Here is a 13,215-nt window from a genome sequence, read left to right on the forward strand (position 1 = left end):
TGAATAAAAATTTACAAAAATTTATTTATTTCATTTTTATTTATATTAAAATAAATAAGAAAAAACTCTTTTTCATTTTTATTATATTAAATTAAATAAGAAAAAACACTTAAAAAATTATTACAAGAAAACATAAAATTTATAAATAAGTTATTAATTTTTTTTTAAATGAGAATTTAAAAAATATGAGAAATAAAAACTAATAAAAAAAAGATGAAATATAAAATAGGAATTAATATTAAAATAATAAAAAATTTAAGAATAAATTAAATTACCCACCCAGTTTAATTAATGAAAAAGAAGGAGAGAGAAAATATATTAATATTTAATTAATAAATATATAAATTTAAAAATAAAAGTTAACCATGGTTATTAAAAGAGGTTAAATGAGCCAATTTTTGATAGTACATATGTTTAAATGACCTTTTATTAGTACATATGTCTAAGTGAGCTAGTTGTACAAGTACATACGTCTAAGTGAGCTTTTTTCCTATTTATATTGGCGGACCTACTAGCACTAGTAGGAAAAAGGTCATTTGTAACGAATGCTAGTAACGGCGCTCGAATGCCCTTACTATTAATTTTTTTCAGTAACGGTTAATTAAAACCGTTACAAACAATATATTATCAGTAACGGTTAAAATAACCGTTACAGATAAGGCGTCAGTTACAGTCTTTGGTTACTGTTATCTGTAACGGTTTAGGCGAAAACCGTTACTGATAATATATCAGTAACGGTTATATTAAAACCGTTACAGATAATTAACGTCTTTTCTTATTTGCTACAAGTATCTGTAACGGTTATGTATTAAACCGTTACAGATATTAACTTAAATTAATCATTTGGTAAGAGATATCAGTAACGGTATTTTTGAATGCCGTTACCAATTTCTATCTGTAACGGTTATTAACAAAACCGTTACTGATATTGAGCCGTCTTTTCTTATTCTCTGCTAGCATCTGTAACGGTTTTGTTAATAACCGTTACAGATGAACTTTATATATCTGTAACGGTTTTACTTAACCATTACAGATAAGTCTAATAACTCCCGCGCGCGTTCTTTCTTTCTTTCCTTCCTTTCTTTCTTTCTTCTTTCTTCTTCCGCGCTCCCGTTCTTCTCCTCCCTGCCTTAATCCACCGTAATCCGCCGCCGCTAGTAGAAGACGCCCGCCGATCATCCGCCGCCGCTTGTAGAAGACGCCCGCCGATCATCCGCAGCGCTAACAGGTAAGTTTCTCTTCTATCTGTTCTTCCTCCCATTCTTGCCGGTTGATTGATTTCTCCGGTCGACACCCTTTGCCGCCGCACCGCCGCATACATTTCCTTTCACTCAGGTAATATTTCTTCTTCTATCTGTTATCTGTTTGCTTAATTTGTTTACTGTAGGTTTATTATCTTCTCTGTTTTTTGGTTTAATTTGTCTATCATTCATGATTTATTATCTTCTCTGTTATATATGGCTGATATGTGGTTTATTATCTTCTCTGATGTGATTAGCTATGTGATTAGCTATGGTGTCTGAAAAAAATTAAATCCATTTTGTTCTTCTTTCAAGTTAAGTTAGCTTTATTGGCAAATTTATTGCTTGCTGCTGATGTTAACTACTCTAGACTTGTCTCATAAGTACTGTACAAATGCTAGAGATTGTTTATTTGAGCAGTTATATGTATGCCCTCCATGTTCTAGGAGTGTGATTTGCAAATTGTGTTGTATGGTATGATTCACACTCTGTTGGGGCAGTAGCAGTTAAACTGGTTTCCTGCACAATATTGTACTTGTGATTTTGACCTTGTCTATTCATGATTTCAGTGTTAATCTTGTTTATTTTTGTTCTTTAGGTGTACTTATTTATTGTAATTTGTCTTCTTTATAGACTGCAGAGCTATAGTAGTTAGAAAACTTCCTTATTAGTTCTTCAGAAGTAGACAGTTTTAATTGCACTTTAGATCAAAGACAAATTTCCTTATTATGCAAATTTCCTTATTAGTATTGCATTGATTAATATATTCCAGTAGGCGAGGTTTCTTCATTCATTAATTTAATGATTCGTTTAAATCAACATTTATGCATAACCTTTTTATCATGACTGGAGTCAGATGATGATCATGATTATACACAATTTTTGTTTCTCCTGCTGTGCTGTGCTGATTATTCATCGAAATTGGAGATTAAATTTTTATGTGTATTTGTTCTTCCAGATCAGCGCCTCCCATTCTCGAGAGCTCTGCCAGTTGATCGTCCGTCCCATTTGCCGCCGCACTCTATCGATTAAGGTATTTCGCTGCAACAATCTTAATTATAGTTTTGGTGTATTGTTTTAGATAGATGGATAACTTCTTTGCGTTTGAATTGTTGAATCAGGTTGCATATAAATTTCAATTCTTGCTGTTTGAAATTGCCATTGTCTTTGCTGCCGCGTATTGTAGTTTACACTTCAAAATCCAGGTTAGTTCTTATTTACAATCAATGTTGAATGTTAGGTTAGTGGATAATTTGTATGTTAGGTTAGTGGATAATTTGTATGTTAGGTTAGTGGATAATTTGTATGTTAGGTTAGTGGATATAATGTATGTTAGGTTAGTGGATAATTTGTATGTTAGGTTAGTGGATAATTTGTATGTTAGGTTAGTGGATATAATGTATGTTAGGTTAGTGGATAATTTGTATGTTAGGTTAGTGGATAATTTGTATGTTAGGTTAATGGATAATTTGTATGTTAGGTTAGTGTATAATTTGTATGTTAGGTTAGTGGATAATTTGTATGTTAGGTAAATTATTTGAATGTTAGATTATTGGATTGGTAGATTAATAAATGATTTGTATGTTTGATTATTGATGTTAGGTTGTTGGATTATTAATTTGTATGTTAGGTTAGATGGAAATCCCAGACAAAACATGGATGACTATACTTCGTACTAATCCTAAATATAGTGAGGGGGTTGACAAATTCATAGAATTTGCTGAAAAGTCTACGGGTAGATCATCGATTGCATGTCCTTGTGTAAGGTGTGCAAATCGAGTATATGAGAATAAGAGTGTGGTTAGATCCCATCTAATTGTATACGGCATAAGACAAAATTATGGTTTTTGGTATTTTCACGGTGAAAAGAGATCAATTGGACGTCAACTTGTAAATGCTGTTACCGAGAATGTGGAGGAAGATGAATCAGATGATGAAATTGAAGACGAACCGATCAATGAACCACCGACTAACGAGACTAATATCATGGAAGACGAACCTGTTGAAGTTTGTGAGGATCATCTAATGGAAGATATTATTGCTGAGGATCATCTAATGGAAGATATTATTGCTGATTTGTACCCTAATGTCAACATTGATAATGAACGGCCGAGTGAAAATGAGCCTCCCGTTGATGATGCTAATACGTTTTACAAATTGTTGGACGATTCGAAACTACCTTTGTATGAAGGTTCTCGCATTTCTAAAGCCTCATCTCTTCTTAAACTTCTTCACATCAAGAATGTAGGTCAGTGGACAAACACGTCATTTGATTTATTGTTGAGTTTATTGAAGGAGGAAATACTGCCAAGTCATAATCAACTACCTAATTCGTATTATGAGTGCAAGAAATTCATTAAAGACATGGGCCTATCGTACGAAACAATTGACGCGTGTAAGAATGATTGCATGCTTTTTCGTAAAGAGGATAAGGATTTGCAGCAATGTAAAGTTTGTGGGCTTTCTAGGTGGAATGTCAATAAATCTAATGGTGCAATTCGAACGAAGGTGAATGGTAAGTATATACCCAACAAGTCTCTGCGCTATTTTCCATTAAAACCGAGGTTGCAAAGATTATACATGTGTTCCAAAACTGCTCCACACATGACTTGGCATAAAGATAACAATCCCGAAGATGATGTGTTGAGGCATCCTGCTAATTCAATGACATGGAAGACCTTTGATAGGTTGTACCCAAATTTCTCAACAGAACCTCGAAATGTGCGACTTGGTTTGGCTAGTGATGGTTTTCAACCTTTTGCTAGCGGAAAAACATCGTACAGCATTTGGCCAGTTATTCTCATCCCTTACAACGTCTCTCCTACCACATGTATGGATAAAAACAATTTTCTTCTTCCAATGCTCATTCCAGGTCCAAAAAGTCCCGGTGATTGTATTGACGTATTTCTAGAGCCACTTATTGAAGAGTTGACGGAATTGTAGAATACCGGTGTGAAGACATACGATGCAAGCAGAAAACAATATTTTAATTTACGGGCAGCTCTTATGTGGACTATTAATGATTTCCCGGCTTATGCAAATTTGTCTGGATGGAGTACAAAGGGTAAATGGGCATGTCCGTCTTGTAATCAGAACACCGCGTCTTTGAGGTTAACAAATTGCCAGAAGGAGTGTTACATGAATCATCGACGATTCCTCCCGTCTAATCATCGATGGCGCAAAGAGACCGATACGTTTGACGGGCATACGGAGCATAGAGATCCTCCTGTACTATTATCGGGTTCCGAAATTCAATTGCAAGCGCGAGATCTAAAGGAAATTTGTTTGACAAAATACCTGCCTAAGAAAACGAAAGTTATACATGAATCCCGAGGTGATAATTGGAACAAATTCAGTATATTCTTTCAATTGCCTTACTGGAAATCTTTGATGTTGAGACATAATTTGGATGTAATGCATATTGAGAAGAATATATGTGATAGTTATTGATGATTGTAGTTTTTGGTTATTGGTTATTGGTTATTAATGATTGAGGTTTTAAATAGGTAAAAATTTGTAAAAAAAAACTATTAGGGTTTAGTAACGGTTAAATAATAACAAAAACCGTTAATAAAAATATAACTGTAACGGTTTAAGAAATAAAAAACCGTCACAGAAACAACACGAGAATCTGTAACGGTTTTCGAAAACCGTTACAGATAAAATCAGTCTTTTAGTAACGGTTTTTAGCCGGCTAAAACCGTTACTGTTGTGCCATTACTATCTGTAACGGTTTTATAAAACCGTTACAGATACTCGTGTTGTTTCTATGACGGTTTTTACACGGCTAGAACCGTTACTAATGTTCAATGACTATCAGTAACGGTTTTCGAACGCCGTTACTGATACCTGTGAAGTTTCTGTAACGTAATTTTTTGTAACGATTGGTAACGGTTTTATGTGCCGTTACAAATAAGTTTCAGTAACGGCGTTCGATGCTTTCAGTAACGGTTTTAGCCCTTACTAATACCCTTTTTTCTACTAGTGTAGGGTCATCCTCCAGGATAAAAATTTAAAGATATTTATATATATATATTTACCAAAAAAAAAAAAGGTTGTCCTGTCTCTCACATTTACTTTATAATAACCTCAAACTTCATTTTATAAAATAATAATTTTTTATTTTATACAAACACTTTATTTTATAAAAATTAATACAAAAAAATAATTCATAATTATAGTATTTTTAATTTCAAATATAATTTTATTAAAATAATTATTATTAATATTTTATTTTATTTTATACAAATAATATTTTCTAAAATACAATATTTATAATAATAAATCAATTTTAGTTAATATATAAATAAGATTTATTTATACAAGTTAAAGTATAAAGTTAAAGTATAAAGAATTATATATAAAATAATGAAAATTATATAATATTATTATTTATTTTAAAACTATATTTGTATTATAATTATATATATATATTATTAATTTCAATATAATTAATAATACAAATTACTTATAAAATAAATTTATAAAGATTAAAATAACAATTTATATAAATATAAGGGTAAAATAACAATTTATATAAATATAAGGGCAAAATATTATTTTATATTTTTTAATTTTAAATTAGTTTTAAACTATTTTAACAAATAAATGTATTTGTTAGATTTTATTTAGGGGTCTAGGGTTGTGACATATATTTATTTTTAGTTATTTATTTTATGTAAGATGTAGAATAATGGAGATGTTCTATAAACGAATTTGTACTTATACATCACATGATGTGACCAACCTGAGCCTTCTCAATCAATTAATAAGCCTACTAATGAGTCTAATGTTACTGATCAAATATACATGATTAGAATATAGCATATCAAAAGATGCATCATTTTGTTTTTGGTGTTATCTTTTCAAGATTTTAAATAAAAAAAACTTAGATGATACCTTTATAGGAGATAGGTACAAAAATTGGAAAAAGACATTAGAAAGAAGATTCAATTGTCACATGGGAACTTCAAATAGTTGTCATAATGAAGTTAGAATTCAATTTGAATCATTTCAAGATCAAAGACATAGCGTGAGAAACGTTTTACGTACACATGGTCGTAATATAGAAATAAATTATCACACCTGTTTAACGACAATGTTTGATGTAACACGCTTTCTATTGAGACAAGAATTACCTTTTCGAGGACATGATAAGTCAAGTAGTTCATCAAATAAAGATAATTTTCTTGAATTGATTGATTGATATAGTCAACGTAATGAAGAGATTTTGTTTTCTTTTGTACTAACTAATGGACAAAAATAATTTAGTAATTGTGTTGGTTAATATTTTGTAATTGTGTTTGTTAATATTTTTATGTAATTACCGAGTAAAATTTTAATTAAAAAAATACATTTATTTGATATCAAAAAAAATACTTCGTTACTATATATTTGCCCCGATAATATTTTTGGATCCGCCATATATATATATATATATTTTGACTGCACATCAAATTTATAAAATTCGATGAATGGAGCTTAATGTCATGGCAGGCAGGCAGAAAGGAACAGGGGTTAATGTCCCGACAAAAGAAAATCTATTATAATATTATAAGAGATAATGTTGGCCATCTTCCTCTTATTATTATCTCCTATTTTTTAAACGGGAAATTTGACGAAATGACCTTGCAAACCGGGTTATTTGACCTGGTGGAATTTTATAATTTTTTTTGCGCTCGTGGTGTTCTATTTTTTTTTATACGATTTTGCCCTTGTCGCGAAACGCTAAGTGACTTAGCGTTTCGCGAAGTGGATTAGACGTTTGTATAAATACCCAAATAATTTCATTTCCCTAAATTTTTTTCTCTCTCTTCTCCAATTCTCTCCTTCACTCACGGGGGCCGGCGACGACGGCGGCCGGCGGCGACGACGTCTCCGTTTCCATACAAATCAAACCCGATCCGAGCTCTTCTAACCTAACTAATTCATTTATGTTTATCTATTGCCGATTTCTAACCCTAGATCTATTTTGCATGCAGGTTTCTTATACTAGGGTTTATGTGATTTCTCCGATTCTAACTATTTGAACGGCGTCGAGGTAGATCTTCCCCATTCTAACAGTTATGTTCTTGTTTAGGCTTTCTTCATTTCATAAACCTTTTCATATTTCCTTTATGTCCATCATTTTCTCCGTTTTGTTGATTCTTATTGCTGATATGGTTCATATTGGTTCATGTTTGAGCATTTCGTTAGGTTATTATTTGTTATTTGTTCATAATTGCTGAAAATCTATGTCTGATAAGAGCGTATGTGTTTCCGTTTCAGATCTGCTTACCGTTTCGCTACGGACTTACCGTTTCGCTACGGACTTACCGTTTCGCTACGGACTTACCGTTTCGCTACGGACTTACCGTTTCGCTACGGACTTACCGTTTCGCAGTATACCTCGCGATTCGCTAAGTATCAAGATTTTTTGTTATTTATAGTTAATCATGAACTTCATTTGACTAGGTATTTACATCACTTCATGGTTATGAAGAGAACATGTGTTAACAAAACAAACCTTCTAATTTTACATTGGAAACATTTAGATTCTTCAGAAAATGCCTTTGAAGAATCTATCATTGACCTCCAGATAAGAAATAAATTTCAAACAATTTTCTCTTATCTGGAGTTCAATGATCGCTTCTTCAAAGACTTTTTCTGAAGAATCTAAATGTTTCCATGTAAAATTATAGGGTTTGTTTTGCTAACACATGTTCTTTTCAAAACCATGACTTTGTTGTTGATACCTTGTCAAACGAGATAGATTACCTATGAAACCAATAAAAAATTTTGTACTTGACGATTCGCTAAGTACTACGAGCTCCAGCTAGGAGAATGGTTTGAATTCGATTTCGTTATTAAAATATATTAGCGAAAACGTATTCAAACCATCTTCTCTTAGCTGGAGCTCGTTGACCTCCCGATTCGCTAAGTCCCTCCCGATTCGCTACGTCCCTCCCGATTCGCTACGTGTCTCCCGATTCGCTAAGTCCGTCCCGATTCGCTAAGTCCGTCCCGATTCGCTAAGTCCGTCCCGATTCGCTAAGTCCCTCCCGATTCGCTAAGTGCCTCCCGACTCGCTACGGAAGTTGAAGAGACGCGCGTACTCACACGCGCTAGACCTTATATATTCAAAATATTAAGAACATTTCATTTCAACCGCCCGACTCTCTCTCTCTAACCCATTTTCTCTTCACTGAATCTTGTCAAGCTCGATCATTTCTGCTTTCTTCTCGTTCGTGGTTAAGGTTAGTTCATTATCATTTTCTGCTTTTTTGTTCATTGGTGGTTTTTGCATGTTAGTGTAATGTTAAGTGTTTCTGTTCAGTATATATTTTTCGCCAGTAGGGTTTCTGTTCAGTATATTTTTGTTTGTTGTCATTAGGGTTTCATTAGGGTTTCGCTAGGTACCTTCCGATTCGGTAAGTACCTTCCGATTCGGTAAGTACCTAGCGATTCGCTATACCTAGTTGTGGCCGATCATTTTCTGGTTTTTTGCTTATGGATTTTGGTCTTTGCATGTTAAGTTTAAGTGTTTGTTTCAGATTTTTTGTTTAGGGTTTTTGCATGTTAAGTTTATTGTTGTTTCTGATTAGTTTCGTATTGTTTCCGATTCGGTAATGCTGTCTTATGTTCAGTTAACGGCGGTTTCGCTCGGTACCTCTCGATTCGCTAAGTGCCTCCCGATTCGCTAAGTACTTAGCGAATCGGGAGGCACTTAGCGAATCGGGAGGTGCCTCCCGATTCGCTAAGTTCTTACGTTTGTATGTGTTTGTTCGAACATTTTTTATGATGTTGTTTCCTTTTGTAGATGGCAGAAACAACTGTTACTGAGTTTCCCGGTCGGATTTCGTGGAAAAGTGCCCTCACCCTGAAGAAGATTGTGAATAAGTTCGAGGAAATGGATCTTCTGGAGAGTGTGTACAATACCCAGTTCAGATCATTATTCACAGCCCCCCTCTTGCAGTTCTCAGGAAGTATTGTTCATCAAATGTTGTTGAGGCGGTTAAGCTCAAACTCCAAGGAGATAACTTTCATGGTGAATGGGCAAAAGCTTGTATTTGGTATGAAGGAGTATGCGTTGGTTACCGGCCTATGTTTCGGCGTTTATCCTGAGTTGGACCAAGAAAAATTGCGCCGTTGTCCACCTCTCTCGGTTAAATACTTTAAAGGGAGCATGAGTGTGAAAATGTGCGAGTTCGAGAAGGCTTTTTTCAAATGCAAAGACAAGGAAGATGCATTCAAGATGGGGCTGGTATGCCTGATTTGCCAGTACATATTCACATTTGACCCAAAAAGAGTTATATTTCCAAAAATACTCAACCTGGTGGAAGACAAGGACACTTTCTTCCAATATCCATGGGGGAAGGTCACCTTTAGAGCCACCCTCAAGGGTTTAAACAAGAACATGAAACACCTCTGTACCTCATTTTTTGAGAAGAAAAAGTTGGCTGAAGATCCTTATGCTCCTTTTGCATATAACATCTATGGGTTCGCATTGGCACTTCAAGTGTGGACGTATGAGATCTTCGAAAACTTTATCCCTAAATTCGCCAGAAGGAATGAGATTAATGACCCTCTACGCCCAAGGTTGTTACTCTATCATTCCAACAGGAAAAACACATCGATGGAGGTTAAGACTGCTCTAGAGACCACGGATGTGACTGAGATGGAAGAGTCCTCCATGGAGAAGAGGTTATACAGTGGTGATGTATTTGAGCAAATCGACGAGACAGCTGATGATTTTTTTGAGGGATTTACTGATGGGAAGGTAATAAAAGATGATGTTGATGAAGAAGAAGAAGAAAGTGAACATGAAGAAGTTACTCCGATTCCCAAACCTGCCACGAGGAAGAGAAAGGCTGATGCTACTCTTAAAGAAGCAGCCAACTTGAAGAAGAAGCTTGCTTATGAATCGATTCCGGCCCACATTCTTACTCCCCCATCCGCGACCTCAAGTCCTCGGGCTGACACACCTTCTCCTCGGGCTCCAACACCTACTGTTGGATGTGATTTTAATGAGATGAAGGAGGAGCTGAAAATAGAGTTGAAAGAGGAGATGAAAAAGATGAAAACAGAGCTCATCAAAGAGCTAAAAATCACAATCCAACAAACTCAACAAACTCACGTTGAGTCGTTCAAGAAGATGGTTTTTAATATGTCCACACAGTTGTTAGAAAAATCCAACAAAAGGATGTCCATATTATTAACCAGATTAGATGATATGGAGGATAATATAAAGAAGAAGAAGAGTAAGAAGAAGGATTCTAAGAAGGCTGTGAAGGTTGAAGAGGAAAAGACTACTGAGGTATGGAGATATTGAATTTTGCACTTTACATTTTATTTCGCTAAGTACATATCTGATCTAACCAGTACATATTTTGCAGGTTAAGGATTCTAAGAAGGATGTCGAAGTTGAGAAGAGCAAGGTTGAACAGGAGGAGGAGAAGAAAGAGGTATTCTGCGAACTTTTCGTTTCGCAAAGTAGTTTCCGTTTCGCTAAGTTAGTATTTTTCGTTTCGCTAAGTTAGTATTTTTCGTTTCGCAAAGTAGTTTCCGTTTCGCTAAGTTAGTATTTTTCGTTTCGCTAAGTTAGTATTTTTCGTTTCGCAAAGTAGTTTCCGTTTCGCTAAGTTAGTATTTTTCGTTTCGCAAAGTAGTTTCCGTTTCGCTAAGTTAGTATTTTTCGTTTCGCAAAGTAGTTTCCGTTTCGCTAAGTTAGTATTTTTCGTTTCGCTAAGTTAGTATTTTTCGTTTCGCAAAGTAGTTTCCGTTTCGCTAAGTTAGTATTTTTCGTTTCGCAAAGTAGTTTCCGTTTCGCAAATTATTTGTTGTCGATTCGCTAAGTGTGAATTTTGTCTATTTTGTAGGAGACTGTGGGGGATGATGAGAAGGTGAATGATGGGACTGATGGGAAAGACGATGTAATGGAGGACAATGAGAAGGTGGAGGATGAAAAACAAGAGGACGTTGAGAAGGTGGAGGACGCACAGAAGGTGGAGACCGATGAGAAGGTGGATGATGATGAAAAGATGGATGAGGATAAGGTGGAGAACGATGAGAAGGTCGATGATGAAGAGAAGGTGGAGGATGAAAGAAAAGACAACGATGAGAAGGTAGATGATGATGAGAAGGTGGAGGATGCGAAGGTGGAGGACGTAAAGATAGAGGTTGAGGCTAAATTGGAGGACGGTGTGGCTAGGGTGAATGATGTGGAGGTTGATCTGAAACTGAAGGATTTGAAAGTGAAGGTGAAGGATGAGAAGACTGTGGGGGATGTGAAGGCAAATGATGACAATGATGACAATGACGATTTCCAGTTATACAATACTCCTCCTAAAGGAAATTATGGGAGGAGAGTGAGGAAGCCGAAAAAAGATGACTCGTACACCAACCCTTCCTTGTCAAAAATGCCCAAGACAAAGGATCCTATGAAAGTGAATCACCTTCAAAAATTTGATGATGAGCTACTTCATAAAGTAAAGGCGTGGTTGGATGATCCAAAAACCGATAATTCGACAACGGATTTACATACGGTTCAAGCAAAGAAGGAAGTGTTGGTTAGAGTTGTAACAAGGCTTACATGGATTGAAGACGAGGTAAGTCGTTCAAATCAATTCATTAATCTTCGTTTCGCAAAGTACTCTTCGTTTCGCAAAGTACTCTTCGTTTCGCAAAGTACTCTTCGTTTCGCAAAGTAATCTTCGTTTCGCAAAGTACTCTTCGTTTCGCAAAGTGCTCTTCGTTTCGCAAAGTGCTCTTCGTTTCGCAAAGTACTTACTTAGTCAATGTTGTTTGATATGTACTCAATGTATGTTGTATGCTCCCATTGTGCAGGAAATCGATGCATTCTGCCATCTTCTGCGGAAAAGGATTTCCTGCTATCCCAAAACATATAAAAATACACTTGCGGCAATTGGGGATTGCGTATTGTCGGATAGAATCAGGCGACTGCACAGGGATTTTATTAAGGATCCTGCCAAATTTCCAGTCGACGAATTCAAAGACTATTATATGGGCGCACCACATAGATATATGCCAGAGTGGTCTACAATTGACGACGTCTACATGCCAGTGAACATTAACCAGAAACACTGGATTTTATGTGTAGCACGTCTTCAAAAGTACCGCATTGACGTGTACGACTGTGACGCCTATCTTTATAAGAATCTGGATCCTTATTTGAAACCCTTCTGCGACATGATTCCATGTATATTCGCCAAAACAATCACTCCCGGTGAGAGGGTAAGGTATCCTAATTTCAACTTCGAAGGCCCCCTCCAACCAATGACATACAAACGGTTTCCACACCCCAAAGTGAAAACCGCTGCTCCTAAGGTTGGAGAAGTCCCGCGGGCAACAGAGAGCGGGGACTGTGGGGTCTTCACGCTAATGTACATGGAACACTTGACCGCTAATCAACCCGTGCATAATGTGACCTCAGAAAATATGGGATTTTTTAGGCAGAAGATGGCGGTCCGGTTATTCCATCAGATTATGGAACCTTAAACATTATTATTTGTAAATTGGATAACTTATTTTGATGTATTGTAAACCTTGATGAATATGTTGGAAGTTGGATTATGTATTGTAAATTATTTTGTGTAATCTTCGTTTCGCAAAGTACTCTTCGTTTCGCAAAGTCCCTCCCGTTTCGCAAAGTCCCTCCCGTTTCGCTACGTGTCTCCCGATTCGCTACGTGTCTCCCGATTCGCTAAGTGCCCTCCCCCATCAGATTGATTATATTTTCCATCTGTTTCTTTAGCAACCTTAATTCATTTCTCAATTGAGATTGGATTATATAATGCCAATTGACAATATTTTAAACAAGCATTAAACCTCAATTAATTAACAACATACCAGTACCATAGTTCAATTAAAAACATATATTACAACATAGTATCTATCAAGCTAAAGGTTCATATTGTTGAGATGATGAGTCATGCTGCTTAGATGATGAAGCTCGTGCAGTAGATGGTGCAGGCAT

The 13,215-nt window shown here is 35.5% G+C and overlaps 1 protein-coding gene across 1 annotated transcript; it reads left to right on the forward strand.

The window, feature by feature from the left end:
* The first annotated feature begins 2,083 nt into the window (after positions 1 to 2,083).
* LOC124924878 lies at positions 2,084 to 12,737 on the forward strand. Its single transcript, XM_047464863.1, has 6 exons — positions 2,084 to 2,092; positions 2,200 to 2,274; positions 2,363 to 2,446; positions 11,102 to 11,242; positions 11,312 to 11,827; positions 12,066 to 12,737. The coding sequence occupies exons 1-6, from the start codon at positions 2,084 to 2,086 to the stop codon at positions 12,735 to 12,737; spliced, it is 1,497 nt and encodes a 498-aa protein (XP_047320819.1).
* The last annotated feature ends 478 nt before the right edge of the window (positions 12,738 to 13,215 follow it).

The sequence above is a fragment of the Impatiens glandulifera genome, chromosome 2 (assembly GCF_907164915.1).
Source record: "Impatiens glandulifera chromosome 2, dImpGla2.1, whole genome shotgun sequence".
In the NCBI taxonomy this organism is placed as follows: domain Eukaryota; kingdom Viridiplantae; phylum Streptophyta; class Magnoliopsida; order Ericales; family Balsaminaceae; genus Impatiens; species Impatiens glandulifera.